At 43.2% G+C, this 18081-nt stretch overlaps 1 protein-coding gene across 1 annotated transcript; it reads right to left on the reverse strand.

Moving 5' to 3' along the window:
• Positions 1-4138: 4138 nt before the first annotated feature.
• Positions 4139-17241, reverse strand: mboat1 (membrane bound O-acyltransferase domain containing 1). The gene is made up of 13 exons (XM_026293575.1): positions 17028-17241; positions 16484-16629; positions 16107-16184; positions 14198-14293; positions 11818-11873; positions 11575-11629; positions 9511-9703; positions 8849-9041; positions 8616-8719; positions 8458-8522; positions 8234-8366; positions 7748-7899; positions 4139-7045 (listed from the first exon to the last, which is right to left on the reverse strand). Exons 1-13 carry the CDS (start codon positions 17115-17117, stop codon positions 6859-6861), a joined length of 1548 nt encoding a protein of 515 aa, XP_026149360.1. The 5' UTR covers positions 17118-17241; the 3' UTR covers positions 4139-6858.
• Positions 17242-18081: the final 840 nt, after the last annotated feature.

Raw genomic sequence — 18081 nt, forward strand, 5'->3', positions numbered from 1 at the left:
TGTCAAATGGGGGAAAGTCCATCCATCCACCATCCTCTATACCACTTAGTCCACTTCAGGGCCTTGGAGGTTGAAGCCAAACCCAGCTGACATTGGTAGAGAGGCTGGACACACCCTGGACAGATCACCAGTCTATCACAGGGCTGACACATCAAGAAAGATAAACACTACGTGCACATTCATACCTACTGCCAATTTAGAGTCACCTAACCCCAAACTGCATGTAAATATTGAAGGAAATCAGAGCATTCAGGAAAAAACCCACAGAAGCATACAGAAGCATACATACTCTTGCATTACAGTGATTTAAGTATATTTTGTTGTTTGTTGTTGGCTTTGTTCCATTTTCGTTCCCCTGGTTATTATTCATTAGTCTGTGAGTGCAGGTTGGATCAAAACAACACGTGAAGCAACACTTTAAGATTACCATCGGAGATTAAACAACGTGGAACAGACACGGCATAGAGAGAGTTTGAGTTGATGCTGAGGGGAATATTAACATTAATATATAACAAGCTAATAGAGGCTTTATTTGTGAGACTTGATAGCATTTAAATCAGGAAACAAAACTTAACCTCATTATGAATATTTTAAGTTCAATTTAACCAGACATTTAAAAATTTGCCCCCTCCTCGAACCGCCACCTTATCGTGGTGGAGGGGTTTGAGTGCCCGTATGATCCTAGGAGCTATGTTGTCTGGGGCTATATGCCCCTGGCAGGGTCTCCCAAGGCAAACAGGTCCTAGGTGACGGACCAGACTAAGAGCGGTTCAGTGACCCCTTATGGAGCGACAATTGAAGACCGTGACGTCGCCCGGCATGGCGAAGCCGGGGCCCCACCCTGGAGCCAGGCCTGGGGTTCGGGCTCGTAGGCGAGCGCCTGGTGGCTGGGTCTCCCCCCATGGGGCCCAGCCGGGCAAAGCCCGAAAGAGTGACGTGGGGCCGTCCTTCTGTGGACCCACCACCCGCAGGAGGATCCATAAGGGGCCGGTGCACAGTGGATCGGGCAGTGGTCGAGGACGGGGACCTCGGCGACCCGATCCCTGGGGGCTGAAACTGGCTCTAGGGACATGGAATGTCACCTCACTGGGGGGGAAGGAGCCTGAGCTTGTGAGGGAGGTTGAGCGGTACCGACTAGAGATAGTCGGGCTCACCTCCACGCACAGCCTGGGCTCTGGAACCCAGCTCCTTGAGAGGGGCTGGACTCTCTTCTACTCTGGAGTTGCTCGCGGTGAGCGGCGGCGAGCTGGTGTGGGCTTGCTCATAGCTCCCCAGCTCAGCCGCAACGTGTTGGAGTTTTCCCCCCAGAGTGAAAGGGTCGTTTCCCTGCGCCTTCGGGTCGGGGATAGGTCTCTCACTGTTGTTTCGGCTTATGGGCCGAACAACAGTGCTGAGTACCCGGCCTTTTTGGAGTCTCTCGGGGGGGTGCTGAAAGGTGCTCCTACCGGGGACTCCATAATTCTGTTGGGGGACTTCAACGCTCACGTGGGCAGCGACAGTGAAACCTGGAGGGGCGTGATTGGGAGGAACGGCCTCCCCGATACGAACCCGAGTGGTGTTTTGTTGTTGGACTTCTGTGCTAGTCACAGTTTGTCCATAACGAACACCATGTTCAAGCATAAGGGTGTCCATCAGTGCACATGGCACCAGGACACCCTAGGCCGGAGGTCAATGATCGACTTTGTAGTCGTGTCATCTGACATTTGGCCGTATGTCTTGGACACTCGGGTGAAGAGAGGGGCAGAGCTGTCAACTGATCACCACCTGGTGGTGAGTTGGATCCGCTGGCGGAGGAGGAAGCGGGACAGACTTGGCAGGCCCAAACGTACTGTGAGGGTCTGTTGGGAATGTTTGGCCGAACCCACTGTCAGAGGGGTCTTTAACTCACACCTCCGAGAGAGCTTCTACCAGATCCCGGGGGAGGCTGGGGACATTGAGTCCGAATGGACCATGTTTTCCACCTCCATTGTCGACGCGGCGGCTAGGAGCTGTGGCCGTAAGGTTTCGGGTGCCTGTCGTGGCGGCAATCCCCGAACCCGGTGGTGGACACCGGAGGTAAGGGATGCCGTCAAGCTGAAGAAGGAGTCCTACCGAGCTTGGTTGGCTTGTGGGACTTCCGAAGCAGCTGACAGGTACCGCAGGGCTAAGCGTGCTGCAGCCCAGGCGGTGATGGAGGCAAAAACTCGGGTATGGGAGGAGTTCGGTGAGGCCATGGAGAAGGACTACCTGTCGGCCCCGAAGAAATTCTGGCAAACCGTCCGGCGCCTCAGGAGGGGGAAGCAGTGCTCTACCAATGCTGTTTACAGTGGAAGTGGTGAGCTGCTGACCTCGACTGGGGATATTGTCGGACGGTGGAAGGAATACTTCGAGGATCTCCTCAATCCTGTCAACACGTCTTCCATAAGGGAAGCAGGGGCTGGGGATTCGGAGGCTGATCCATCCATCACCCAAGCCGAAGTCACTGAGGTAGTTCGGCAGCTCCTCGGTGGCAAAGCACCGGGGGTGGATGAGATCCGTCCCGAGTACCTCAAGTCTCTGGATGTTGTTGGGCTGTCATGGCTGACACGCCTGTGCAACATCGCGTGGCGTTCGGGGACAGTACCCCTGGATTGGCAGACCGGGGTGGTGGTTCCTCTTTTTAAGAAGGGGGACCGGAGGGTGTGTTCCAACTACAGAGGGATCACACTCCTCAGCCTCCCGGGGAAGGTCTATGCCAGGGTGCTGGAGAGGAGGATCCGGCCGGTGGTCGAACCTCGGATTCAGGAGGAACAATGCGGTTTCCGTCCTGGGCGTGGAACACTGGACCAGCTCTACACACTCTCGAGGGTGCTCGAGGGTTCATGGGAGTTTGCCCAACCAGTCCACATGTGTTTTGTGGACTTGGAGAAGGCATTCGACCGGGTCCCTCGTGACATCCTGTGGGAGGTGCTCCAGGAGTATGGGGTCCGGGGCTCTTTGCTGGGGGCTATCCGGTCTCTGTACAAACGGAGCAGGAGCTTGGTTCGCATTGCCGGCAGTAAGTCAGACCTGTTCCCAGTGCACGTTGGACTCCGGCAGGGCTGCCCTTTGTCACCGGTTCTGTTCATTACTTTTATGGACAGAATTTCTAGGCGCAGCCAGGGGCCGGAGGGAGTCCAGTTCGGGGACCACAGGATTTCATCTCTGCTTTTTGCAGATGATGTTGTCCTGTTGGCTCCATCGAGCCAGGATCTCCAGCGTTCACTGGGGCGGTTTGCAACCGAGTGTGAAGCGGCTGGGATGAGAATCAGCACCTCCAAGTCCGAGGCCATGGTGCTCAACCGGAAAAAGGTGGTTTGCCATCTCCAGGCCAGGGGAGAGATCCTGCCTCAAGTGGAGGAGTTTAAGTATCTCGGGGTCTTGTTCACGAGTGAGGGAAGGACGGAACGTGAGATTGACAGACGGATCGGGGCATCGGCAGCAGTAATGCGGTCGGTGTACCGGTCCGTTGTGGTGAAGAAGGAGCTGAGCCAGAAGGCGAAGCTCTCGATTTACCGGTCAATCTACGTTCCCACTCTCACCTATGGTCATGAGCTCTGGGTCATGACCGAAAGAACGAGATCGCGGATACAAGCGGCTGAAATGAGCTTCCTCCGCAGGGTGGCCGGGCGCTCCCTTAGAGATAGGGTGAGGAGCTCGGTCACCCGGGAGGAGCTCGGAGTAGAGCCGCTGCTCCTCCACATCGAGAGGAGTCAGTTGAGGTGGCTCGGGCATCTGTTTCGGATGCCTCCTGGGCGCCTTCCTGGGGAGGTGTTCCGGGCATGTCCCACCGGGAGGAGGCCCCGGGGAAGACCCAGGACACGCTGGAGGGACTATGTCTCCCGGCTGGCCTGGGAACGCCTCGGTGTCCCCCCGGAAGAGCTGGAGGAAGTGTCCAGGGAGAAGGAAGTCTGGGTATCCCTGATTCGGCTACTGCCCCCGCGACCCGGCTCCGGATAAGCGGTAGAAAATGGATGGATGGATGGATGGATGGATTTAAAAATTTGCCAAAAAAAACTGAAACATTTGTTTTACTGAAGCTTTATTTGTTAAACTTTTAAAACAACTCGTCTTCCATACAAACAATAAAATGGAGTAATAAGAAAATAACACACAATCACATACACACGCACCCACTCAGTCAGTAGATTTAATCACACCCACCCACACACACACACACGTCTGCAAAAATATCAGGACAAAGTCATGCAAATAGCTGCGAAATAGGACAATGCATTCATACTGTATATATGCCATGCATCGCTTGTTTCCCTGTGCTAAAAACACATGCAAACATACAATAACATTTGTTATTAGTAACAACAGTTAATGATTATGACTAGTTCCGTACCTGTAAATAAAGACTCTGTTTCACAACTGAATTTCATGTAATAGCACAGCCATACATGTACGTGAAGTGTTTTTTGCACACACACAATTCTTGAGGAGTTTAGACACAGTCAGTCAGTGGACTAAATGTATGACCATCAGTATTTTCATATTTTTCTAGATATAAATGGCAATAATTACAGGAAAACAACCTGGTATATAGAAATGGCTACATACATACACGCCCCCCGAGCAGTTTCTATACCTCATTAACTCCAAAAGAGGTACAAATGCACAATTCGACATTAAAATAATCAACAAAAATTATATATTGCCATCGTTACTTAAAATAACCCAAGCTGTAAAAAATCTGACAGAATTCTGACATATTTTTACTCTTTTCCTCTCAAATCTTGAAGAATTAAAGGTCTCTGTCAGTAAACTGATTCAAAAGAGGTGAGTCCCAAATCCACATTTTTCCTGTAGTTCTAATGTAGGGATCAATTTTCAACTAATTAAACAGAGCAACATGTTGTTAACATGCTACACCCATAGGAATAAATAACATTTTCATTAGGCAACAACCACAATGCATTTAAAGGGACAACCTGACATTTTCAAGTGTAATATCATTTTTCTTCATCAGACATTGCTACACCACCAAAAACAAAGTCCTGCACTGCAACGTTAGCATTGTTAGTAAACCTTATTATAACCAACCGCTGAACGCTAACAAGACTCCAACAGACAGCACCATTAATAACCAAGCCACTGTGCCACTTTTAAACTCGCTGTGCTCCCGAACATCCCATGGGTGATCCATTTTTATAATCAAAAGCAACAGACCGATAATCACTAATTAAAACAGGTGAAGGTTTGCCCATGCTGTCTTCAGCTCTAATCACAAACATCAACTTTAGATTCATTTACTTTGATTGTGCAAACGTAAACAAGGGATTCTGGGTTTTGTTAATAATAATAATAATAATAATATAGTTTTTATAGTAGTAGTAGTTAAAAAAAAAAAGACATTGAAGATCCATTGAGTTTGAAGGTGCATTAGATGCTGCAGCATGGCAGTTTCAGTCAGTCCCACATGGGTTACCCTTATTATTTAATTCAGAAGAGCTAAGACTACACAACCCACCAGCAGGTGTCTCTGTTAATTCAACCTGCAGCTGCTGACTTGCTCTGCTAAATCCACAGTTTTAAAAGAACCACAGAATGAACACAGCACCATGCTCCCACTGACTAGAAATACATTGGATCAATGAATTACTATTTTTGCTCATGTTGTCCGTTCTTTGAGTGTGCAATGGTTGCCTCCCAAAAAGAGAAACTTCCAATGTATTTCCTTTCAGTTTCACCACAGCTTTTAGTTAAATTAATTTACTATAACAGGTATCCAGCACCTTTCACATAAGTTCTACTAATACATTAACAACTGTCACTACTAAATCCTTCCCAAGAAACAAAAGTGTTCTTGGGGAAGGTAGAACTATTACATTTTTTAGGAATCTTAGTTGTAAATTTAAATGTTTGCTCAAACTGCAGCTTTATCATTTGTTACAATGTGCAATGCAAACTAACATGAGCAAAAGCTTGTTGACAGACTGTTGATCTTTAAATTGTTCTTTACATATGTTAGCTTTTCATTTTGCGTTTACACGGGCATAAGCTAAAGCCCAGGATTATCCACAGACACTATAACAAAGTGTTTACTTGTTGTAGAGAATAGTCAAGTCTCCTCACCTGGAGAAGCTGCCACCCGACCTTAAAAACATTCACTAGTATTGGTTTCACTGGGTGGTGAGATGTAACAGTGGGTAAATGATCACACACACACACACACACACAAAACACCCAGTGGGCACGGTGGAGGCAGTGGGTGCTGTGGGTACACGGGCTCTCTCTCCCATTGGCATGCTCTTTTGTCGTGGCCAAACAATGGTGGCTTTTATATGGCATTAGAGTGTGACCAAGTACGTGTGTGTGCACATGTGTTTCCTACAGTCTGTTTATGCATGAGTTTGTGTGTTTCCCATGTTTATGAGCTGTGCCCCACGGGGCTGGCTTGGATCCCACCATAAGGCAGGACATCACCGAAAGAGGACAGAAAAGAAAGTGAGTCTTCTTTCTCTCTTCACACATTTGCATTGCTTTTGGAGCAGGCTGGCTGTTGTTGGAGGTGGAGACAGGGAAAGTAGAGGGAGGACAGCGTTCTGGTGGTTTTTGGTACCAGAGACCTTCCCCTCAGCTAATGTTTCGCTTTATAGTCTGGAAGCTGAGTTTATATCTGATGTATTGTCTTAATCTTACAAACATAAGCCATGTGCAGCCAGTGCCATGGGTTCAAATCCTCCATCATGTAGTACCATCCAGGTTTTTATTTCCATATCTTATTACTGTCTGAAAAAAATCACACAATGGTTTCTCATTTTAAGTTGGCTAAATGGCCTCTAGGGATATTAACCTGTCTTTGAGAGAACACTGTGGGCTGGGGCCTGGTAAAAGGACACGAAGAGGGGATTTTCAGTGTACTTTGTCATTGTTGTTGGAGTGAGCAGGTTGGCACTGGGCTGAGCACGAAGACGAGATGGAGGAGGAGGAGGCGGAGGAAAACGTTTTAGTGGTGGCAGACGGTTCCCTGGGTTTGTGTTTCTGATGCAGGGCGATCGCAGCCAGAATGCTGATGATGTGCACATGGAAGTACATAGACCTAAGAAAGTAAGAAGAGATAAACAGAGTGAAACTTCTGTAACTTCATCAGTAACATACTACAAGCAGAAATGCTGATTAGTAGGAAAGTGTAACATGACAAAATAAGGCACAACACAGAATATAATGTTAAAAATCAAAACCTAGAATATGTTTTAATTGTGTCATACTGGAAATTCAAGGACTGTGCTCCACTTTTCAACCACAACAGATGTCACAGTTACATAGTCCATATACACTGAAAGCTTGAAAAATATTTTAATAGTATTTATAATCATTCAGATTTGAACTCTGCAGCAATATAACTATTAAGTATGTGCAAACAACAAGATGATGACCTTACAACCTTAAGAAGAGCCTCTTTGTTTACAGTATTTTAGTCAAAATCAAGAAAAAAAGTCAAAAAAGCAAAAAGTTGTTTGCTTGATGAGAGTAAGACCTGCGACTGGGAAATACAGAACACTGACACAAGAGAAAAAGTGCATCAACAAGGAGAAGTTTGTTGTAGTTTGAAACGTCTGCATGGTCACATCATTTGGATGGCCTGCAGATATCCACACAAGGGTCCACTCCGACCTTTGTGGCTACACAAATACCATCCATCCATTCATTATACCTCTTATCCAGAAGAGGTTCCACACAAATCCATCAAGCATAAATTGGGTTTAAGAAGCTAAGATAATTAAAGCCAGTTAAGACATACCTGTAATAAACCAATGTAGGTTCTACTGCAAGAAGAAGAAAAGGCATGACAGTGTAGCAGATGGTCAGATGTGTGGCTGCCCAAGTTAAGACGTCGTAACCAAGCTTCAGGCCTCTGGAACCCAGGAAGCAGTGACGAACAGATTTTCGTATCTGACGGAGAGAGCGAGATGATAGATTTTAATCACGCCAATGAAAGAATGAGTGTATTAAAGCTATGCTGTTTAATGATGTTACATGACAAGATTGTTTTGCTTTTTCTCAAATTGTATGAATTTAGGCAGCTGGTACTAACACTAAGAGTTAGTGCATCTTATCCTATTTTTCTGTAGTGTTACATTTGTTTCGATCGACAGGTCTGATCGGAGTACAAGATGCTTTTTCCTCACAGTGTGGCTCAACCAACCAAAACTGAATAATCTGATCACAATGACTGTTCCTTTAGCTAATAGACTATTTTAATTTATAGAAGAGGCAGAGTACTCACAGCTCGTGCTGCTATGGTGATGGGGATGGCAGTGATGAAGGTGAAATAGTACCCTGGATAAACACCATGCCACAGTGCAGACAGCATAAAGGTCAACGCCAACTTGTGATTGGGGGCTCGGTCATAACACACCCTAAGAGGTGAGAGGAATCAATGCATTCAATGTGTGAAATGCAAAGCCAAGTATTTACTGACTGTAGTGAAGTCATATTTGCAGCACTGACGTTTTGAGCCAAATTCCTGTTTGAATATTCCAGTTGTCGATGAATGTCTTGAAGCTGGTTGCAGCCTGAAAAACCATTAATAATCTGTCAACAATAACCACAAAATGAAAAAAATAAACAGTGCTCTGATCCTTAAGTTAATAAAACACTGAGGGTACCTCAATCCCCAAGATGTTGAGGTTGCAGATGAGATCCCAAGATGGCTTTCCATTTTCATCCATCCCCAAGAAACCATAGCCTGCAGCGTTGTTGACTGCATCAGCTAACAGGACACACACAGGACAAGAAAAATCACGACTTCCATGGCAGTAAAAACATACTCACGTCTCCTTCGTATTAGTAGCTGACAATTAGCCGAAACAGCAGTTAGCTACACACACACAGTGCTCACCTAATGTCCAAGCAAAGTAGAATTTGGGCCTTGCAGCTTGTATGGACAAGAAAGCGTAGGTGAGCCTGGTGATGAAGGGGGCCTCGCTCACAAATAGGGGGTCTACGTTGTACGTTATTGGCAAGGATCGAGTCACGATTAGGAAGAAAAGCATGCAGCCACAGCAGATCAGCAGCTTTTGACAGACAGCTTTCTGCAGAGAACAGATACATACATTACAAAATGACATTATAACTACTAAGCTGTCCAACTTTATTACAGTATATTTATAACCAATGACAGCGGTGGGACTAGATGGATACTGGACACTACAATGTTCTAACATGCACCAAAAGTGGCCTGTTATGTCTGTGTCTCTCATTTAATCCATTACATTAACTGTTTAATTCTGTGCCATTGTTTGGCTTTAGACAAGTAAAAAATGTGTAATGGAATACAGAAACCAATTGGTTTGTTACTGTGCCCTACTGAACCCATTCATTATGTAAATTTACTCTAGCAATGCTCATCTTAATGTGTTAATACAAGAATGAAATCCAGAGAAAATTAATAGAGAAGTGGTCAAAAAGAGAAAGGCAGACTCCTATAGTCCCATGTTGTGCAGTGTCATTAGGTGAAATCAGAAGAGGGAGCAACAGCCAGATACTTGTTTGTGAACTTACCAATGGTGACGGCTCTGGTGTTTTACCATAGCCATTCTGCCCATTACAAGTGCCGGAGTGCTGCCTGAGCCTCGTGCTGATGTGTCTGCCCTCTATGAAGTCTATGTAGTCCTTATAATTACTGCATGGTCCCACTAAGACACTCAGGAAGTTCAGATTGTAACTCAGGTACTCGATGAGAGAAGGCCTCACCCTGCAGAAAGAACAATAGGAGAAAACAGTGAAAACAGGAAATCACTTCATTTTCAGCATAACACATCAATTCAGGTGAAATGCAACTGTGGTACTATATGTTTTCATCTAAGTTAGGTGGAAGTGTGAGAAAAGCATGCAATTTTTTAAAAATAAAAATGAACAATAAAAGGAGTAAAAATGTTTCCCTGGCAGATGAGAAGTTAAATAAAACATACTGTGAATGACAAACGGTGACTTCAATTTTCAACAATTTAAACACTGTAAATCATCTTTCGTTTTCTCCGGCCATCCAGTTATAACACTTACCACAGCTTTTACCTTTTGACTTGTGGCCAGTTCCAAATAATTAAACAAGAGGAAATCAAAGAAATCTGTTTTCAATAGGATTATTAAATTCTGAATAGTTCATACATGCTGGGTATCTGTCTCCATTGCTGGTTACGCATGTATCAGAGCTTGTACATCACGTTGACAATACAGCCACAATTGATAAGCAAAACTGGAGTCTGTATCAATAAAATGTAACTGGTACCCAACCCTAGAGGGAGCACAGAAATCTTGAAGGTGACAAACATGAGACAATCACCAAATCTACAGCTGTGGGGTTGTAACACGAGGACAACACTAATTTAAATTTTTTGCTTTTGTTTGTTTGACACATTTTTGGCATGCATGGTACACTGATGAATGTGGTTCTATTGATTCACATGCATAAATACGTCAGATATTCCATGCAAACTGATTTCCTCTTTTCCAAGTTCTACGACATGCTTTTTACAGGAACAAGCTATTCACCATGATTGCATCTCCTTGTCATTGTCCTTCGTGGCTAAAGGAAAAGAAACAGTTATTTATTCTTTAAATAAGGTCCTAATCTGGATGCAATCTTCTGCACGTGTATAATAATGACAGTGAGCCCAAACATACATTAATCCTATAGATCAGTCGTCCCCAACCCATGTTCCCAGAGGGCCACCGTCCCGGTCAGTACTTCTAATTTGAAGTACTTTCCATACTGCTGGGTATCTGACGTTAACTAACTTATATACTTCTAATTTGAAGTACTTTCCATACTGCTGGGTATCTGACGTTAACTACCTTATATACTTCTAATTTGAAGTACTTTATATACCGCTGGGTATCTGACGTTAACTACCTTATATACTTCTAATTTGAAGTGCTTTATATACCGCTGGGTATCTGACGTTAACTACCTTATATACTTCTAATTTGAAGTACTTTATATACTGCTGGGTAGCTGACGTTAACTACCTTATATACTTCTAATTTGAAGTACTTTCCATACTGCTGGGTATCTGACGTTAACTAACTTATATACTTCTAATTTGAAGTACTTTATATACTGCTGGGTAGCTGACATTAACTACCTTATATACTTCTAATTTGAAGTACTTTATATACTGCTGGGTATCTGACGTTAACTACCTTATATACTTCTATACTTCAACTACCCACCGCTGATTATCTGGATCAGGTGTGTTCAGCCAATCAGAAGCTGGAAGATATCATCTCAGGTGAGGGTTTGAGTAGGGGAAGACATAGCGAATTGGCATCTTCCAGCTTCCGAGTGACTGAGGGGTAGGGGCAGGGATAGTTGGAAAACAAACAGGGCAGTGTCCCTTGAGGACCAGGACTGGGCACCCCTGCTACAGACTAAACCATATGCACCTGAAACGTCAGGTTTAAAGGAAAATTGACATCAGCATAGAAAAAGAACAAGAATCACACCAGAAACCACCACTTTCTCATTATTCACAGAGCACAGTGTCCTGCCTGGTCTCCAAAATCCTCCTCCCACTCTAACATATGAAGAGCTGTTAATATATGTATGTATATGTAAAAACTTACTTTATGGCCAGACACTTCTGCTCCGGGGTCAGCTGTCCAGATTTCTTACACATACCTAAAAAACATGGAATAGAGCCATTACTAAATCTGAGAGCCACCTGTGCTTTTCACAGTCTGCAGTGTAAAAGATATATGTTTAATGTTAAGTATTTACAAGAGCATGTGGCCTCTGCTACAAGCATCTTGACAAAATCAGTGTGTATGTGTGGCTGTTTGCGTGCATCTGCATCCTCTCTTTCTTACCATCATGGAGCTGGAAAGCCAGTGTGGTGATCTTCTGAGTTACTATCATCAAAGGCCTGACCAGAAAAGGCAGAGAAATCCTTTTATTGTTTAATTTAACTGCAACACTGATATTTAACTCACATAATACTTTAGCATATATTAGATTTCACCACTCAGACATAAAACAACTAATAGGAATCAAGAAAATGAGATGTGGTGATCTTTTAGCAGCCAACTGCAGCCTGGTGTTTTTAGCCTTGACAAAGTAGTAGTAAGTAGTCTTGGTAAAGTTTATAGTATAGTGACCACGTTTTTAATAGGCCAAAAGTGGAGAGATACTGGCTCAGAAATCAACATGTCTGGTGAGGAAAAGTGACACTTTTTATTCAGTTATTTTACAGCAACAAAGAACACCCCAGCCAACGCCCACCTCTCTATGTGAGGCTCCAGATTTTTTTCCTCTGTGAATCATTTAATTATATTCCAGCAGTGTCAAATCAGGTCATTTATCATTTCAATGAAATTCCCCTAAATGTTCACTTCATTACCACCTGTTCGAAACTAGTACCAAGTATGCACTAAAGTTTATTACAGTTCTGTAGGTGTTTCACACATATTTACACTGCAATAAACAAAACATGTTTCAGACATTGGTATCCAGTAGAACAATATACAGCAGAACAATGTAAGCAGTATGTGCAATTATGCAATACGGCATTAGTGCTATGTTTACATTAAGCTACACCGTTAATCTTTCAAGTTAAACATTTAAGGACACCAAACACCCAGAAGTGAGGTGTCAGTGGAGCGTGTTAAGGTCCTGTACAGAACCAAACCACTTTCTCACTCCTTCTGCCAGTTTCATTCACAGATAGAGACCTCTCTGTCCCACAAATCTGAATGTGTGTGCGCACAAGGGTGCACAAACACACATAAACTTAATTTCTCTCCCCTCTCTCTCCCTCTCTCTCTCTCTCTCTCTCTCTCTCTGTCACACACACACACACACACACACACACGCACACATACACACAATCACACTCACACACACTGGTTTCTGTGTGTGAGTGGACTGCATTGTGTCCACAGCATGGAAAGCAGAGACAAATAGGGGCTGGCCGTGCGGCTGGCAGTGCCAGCTCAATGAGAGTTGGCAGTCGGCTTTAGAGAGACATTTTCAGTGTGGCAGCCAGGATGTGCAGCACTACTGTAGCCTATAGATGTAGGCTCGATGTAGATTGTAGAGTTGGCTCAGAATATAAAACTAATGGAAATGCTCATAGTCAAATGAGAGAATAGGGGACCCAACACAAGAAACCAGGGTAACAACCAAAACAGTGGAAAACCAGAAAATCTGATAACATAACAAAGTGTTGTTATGCCTGGAACCAATGAATAAAACAACATTTGCTTGACCTGATTATTTCATCACATTTTCCAGTACGCATGTCTGTGATTCTCAGCCATTTATCTGTCCAGTCTGGGAACTTAAAGACACAGGATCTTAAATTCAATGTGATGCAACCAAAGGCTGACTCACAGGCCTGGCTGCTCGACACCAAAGTCATGTGGAGCACAAGTGAGGCTGCCAGCAAATAATTCAGTGACACAAGAACTGGGCAAAGAAGTTGCTGAATACAGAAGCCAGTCAAATCAACTGTCACTGTTAAAATTACAGCTACACACACAACATTATTTTTTTTTTAGCATAAACATTTCAACTAAAAGTTCTGGTACGATCTCAGGCATTATCTTAGAAAAAGCACATGTACTGGTAGCGCCCTGTCAAAATTACAACCCTCTTTATCAAAGGAAAGCTGTGTCATCAGTGTGAAAGCACCTATGGAATGCAGCTGCAATGTCTGTATGTTTTGACTTCAGATCAGTGTCAGTTTTGAGGAAGCAATGAGTCACTGCCCATTGTCTGCTATAGCAAACCCCTTCTACTCTCCTAAATTCTTTTTTGAGAACTACTTTCTAATCTGCCCAAGAGCCTGAAAGAAAATAATGTAATGTTTCAGCAAAGACAGTAAAAAGTAGTACCTCCTCCTTTAGTCTTTAGTCCACCCTTTTTTACCTTTAGTCCAGTCTTGTGTTTTGAACACAACAAAGTTACAGTTGCCAGGAGGCAATGGGTGGCTTGGTCCTACCTGGGGTGGACAATGTCAACTACGAACAAACCCAGATACTGTATTTTAATCTGTGGTGATGTATTTACACAAGGCTATGGCGTGGGGCACAGTGTAAACAGGCACCACACACTTTGGAAATGTTAACTGATAACATGAAAACCGCCTACCAGAACTGAAATGACTAATACAGTGAGTTGTCAAAAAGAAGGTGTGGCAACAAGAGAGAAAGAGAGATGAGGCAACCCCCTGATCCAGTTTTTCCTTACCCAGAGAAGTCAGTGGACAGTATTCCATAGTTAAAGATGAAGGCTCGGCTCACGTGGCACACTGTCAGATAGCCCATAGCTGTCAGCATTGAATATCTGTATGTGGAGAAGTAAACAAAACTAGATCAGACAGAAGGGTGAGACATACTATTAGCCGCAAATACAACCACATGGGGCCGTGAGTGCTTGGTCACTTGTTAAGGTCTAGCTAGACTCTGACGTTTTTTCTGTTACGCTGTATGTTTTGTATGATGATTCAACTGTTATGTTACAGTAGTAGAAATTATAGTCACATCTCTGGCTTTGATATTCACAGATGGATTTGCATTATAGAATTTATAGCACTCTGCACTGTTCATACTTCCAGAATGACTGAAAGCCTAGTTTCATTTGAAGGAAATCTGACTGTTTCTCCTACTCACTCAGAGTGGGAGAAATACATGAATGCCTTCCTGGCATATGTGCATGCAGATGAGTTTGGCTTAGCTCAGTTTTGGCTTAGCTCAATACCATACAGATTTCTGTTTTCTTACCATGTAAATTATGTGTTTGAAAACTAGTCCTTTAGGACAGCTGCTTGAGTCTATTAGGTCATGTTAGGTAAAAAAAAAAAAAAAACACCATGCGAGACGTTGCCTACCACATTAACTGACCCATCTGTGGTCAAAATAAAGCCTGGTGTAAATAAAGCACAAGGGAGATACAGACTCTCAGATTGGCCTGTGTTAGACAAACAGAGAAGTCCTAATTCTTAGAGGCCATACGTCTTGACATTACAACATTACAGAATAATTACTCATATTTGTAGGTTTGCACTGCAGAGTCCTGAGACTGTCTCAATTAATTCATTTAACCAGTCTCACCCTGTGGCACTGACAAATAGATGTTTAACCTGTATGTTTAACTGTGTTTTGCATCCACATGTACAGAACAATAGTGGTATTATCTTTCACTCTGGCAGGTTATAGCTTCTACACAATCATTCTATAGCAACTTAACTAAACCTCATTTGTGTTGATCCATTCATAACACACCTGAACCAAGTTGTTCACTATCATATAAGGCAACAGACACACACACACACAACAAACGCTGTGCTAATTAGCTAACAGGCTCGCCCGACTGGCATGTCTGGCTTCCTTTTACAGTACCTGACATACTTCATGTTAATTTCATGCTTTCAGTATTGTAGCTCAGGCCACAGTGCGGTGGATGAGTGACAAAGTCAAAACGGGTGAGGTGTAAAATATATTCTGGCAAATAAAATGTGATTAGCATTGTCAGCGTGTAGTCTAAGCCATCTGCCCACTCCACCACACACACACACACACACACACACAGACCTGTGGTGTAACACTAAGTGGTTTCTGGGCTGATCTTGTCTGACAAGTTTTACAAGACAACACAAGGTAGAATTGCCCCAATAAATAGGCTGCTGTTGTAGCTGGTTTGCCATCCACCAGTCACCATGAGGACACTCAGTCAGGTCAATGTGGTCTGGAAATAATGCATGTGAAAACTTTTTTTTGTATATACCAAACCATCCACAGTACTAAACATATACACATGGCAGAACAACACTGCAAAGATTTACACAGTGTGTGGCTTTTTGCCGGATGGTCTGGTTTTCTCCAACAGTCCATAAATATGCAGTTTGAGGTTACTCTGTGGCTCTAAATTGCCCCATAAGTGTTTGTCTCTGTGTGCATTAGCCCTGGTGAACTGTCCAGGGTGTACCTGGACATACCCGGATAAGCGCTAAAGTAAACTGATCGACATTTCGTATACTTAAATATCACATGTTCCATTTCTATTAGACACTACATTATTTTATAATTCAGTATTTTATCTGTATAACATCTATGGTCTGTGGATCACCCTTTGAGGTGTGAAATAAAAAAAGACTTACTGGTGAACATTGTTGATGTTCGCTTTGATGATGATCAAGTAGTTTGCAGCCACCACTGTCAGGATATGGGCTGAGTACCTGTAAAAAAAAAAAGACAAACACTTTCAGAAAATGTGCATCGTTACTGTTATCCCTCCTTTCTGTGTGGTTTTACTGCCTGCATCCCTGTTGTCTTGATATGAGTCTGTGATGCAGCTGATCGCACTGTCACACTGGACATCAATTATGTGTATTTCTCTGAAAAGACAGTAGAGATCTGCTGGTCTAATTGGTTACTATCATGCATTTTCACCCAACACAGATAATTAGTACTTGGCTCAGTGCAGAGTGGGTGTAGTGTTTTATGAGAAATAAAAATGAATGGAGTTCTGTAGTACCATCCAAAGCAGAAGATGAGAAAGAAAAAGCCAACGAGAGTGGCCACAGCATGCCTGACGAGGGGACTGGTGTGATTAGGACTGAGGTAGAGACGAAACCAGAATGCAGCTCCCAGTGCAAACAGCTGGCATGCCAAAAAATTCACCTGTGTGGGACAAAGCTGGATTAGAGCAGGACTTTACACTACTCATTTTTTGTTAAATGTCAAAAACAACTAGTAATACACCTATAGGGATTTATTGTGAAATCATAGTGAAGTTAGAATGAATTTTCCTCACTTGATGATCTGATCATCCTCACTGGTATTAACTCCTTAAGGAAAAATCCAGCTTTTAAACCTAACACACACACACACACACACAAAACCTCTAGTGTACACCTTTACCATTATAAACTACAATATAGGTGTCTCTTCTTTCGTTCTCTAACAAGTCACACATTAATTGTCAGGTCATTTATTCATGACAGAGTCTCAGAAGAGAAGATGCTCCTTAGTTCCTACGGACTTGGTTCTGATCACCGGAAAAAAGAAAGAGTTCCTACCTGATCCAGAGGTAAACCCATGAAGTCACTGACAGGCAGCAGCCACTTGGATCCAGTGGTTTTAAAACCCGGGACAGCCCGCTCGCCCATCCTGCGTAGTTGTTCTATCGCGACTCCACAATGTTTCTGAGTGTTTCCGGTCTTGTTACTTCTTTTTTAGCCAACTACCTACTGCTCTCACTGACTGCAACACATTTTTTGTCCGAAAGGCCCGGTGACAAGTCAAACCAGTCCAGAGTTTGATAGATCAGGCACAACACTCCCAGCTTTCCCTCCTCCCGCTGCTCCGCTCCAGTATCAGTCAAGTCGGACCGTGGCAGAAAGAAAATAAAGCACTTCTCCGGTCATCGCTTCCAAAATAAGAGCCGGAGTCAGGACAGTGACTTGTAAAGCTTTGAGATGTTTCAAATACTTCTTAAATATCTTTTTATTTTTTATCCACCTTTTTCAAATGTGATACTGTTCATTGTGCCTTTATTTTTTAAAAAACGAGTAACCTGTAATCTGAGAGAACGCTATATTTTATATTTTTGTATTTAATTTGAATGCATAATGTTATTGTAATATTTAAAAGACGTATGAAAGCGTTTGACGTTGCTTCCGGTGTTATAGAGGCAATTGATGCTGCAGAGGTGTCTATATTATAATACCACTATAATTAACAGTCTGTATGCTGAGATTTTTACCATGTGGCCTGCAACAGAAGTATTATTAGTTCTGAGAAAAATGTCACAAGTATTTAAACCCTTTAGTTTAGTGAAAGTAAAAGGCCACAGTGTAAAACACAGTGGTTGAAAATGTTACTTAAAAAAAGCAATAATTTACATAAAAAGTTAAGAGTAGACCACTCATTATGCAGAATAGTCACTTCTAGAGCATTACATTACTGTATATGTTAGTTTATGTTGTATTGTTAATATGGAATATTCATATGTAAACAATATTTCAATGTTGCAGTTGGTGAGAGTATAGATTATTTATTATTTGTGCTGTTAATTGATGAAATCATGTCAAATAAATTTAATGGAGTATGCAAAAAATTCCCCCTATAAAC

Source organism: Mastacembelus armatus, chromosome 16 (assembly GCF_900324485.2).
Source record: "Mastacembelus armatus chromosome 16, fMasArm1.2, whole genome shotgun sequence".
Taxonomy (NCBI): Eukaryota; Metazoa; Chordata; class Actinopteri; order Synbranchiformes; family Mastacembelidae; genus Mastacembelus; species Mastacembelus armatus.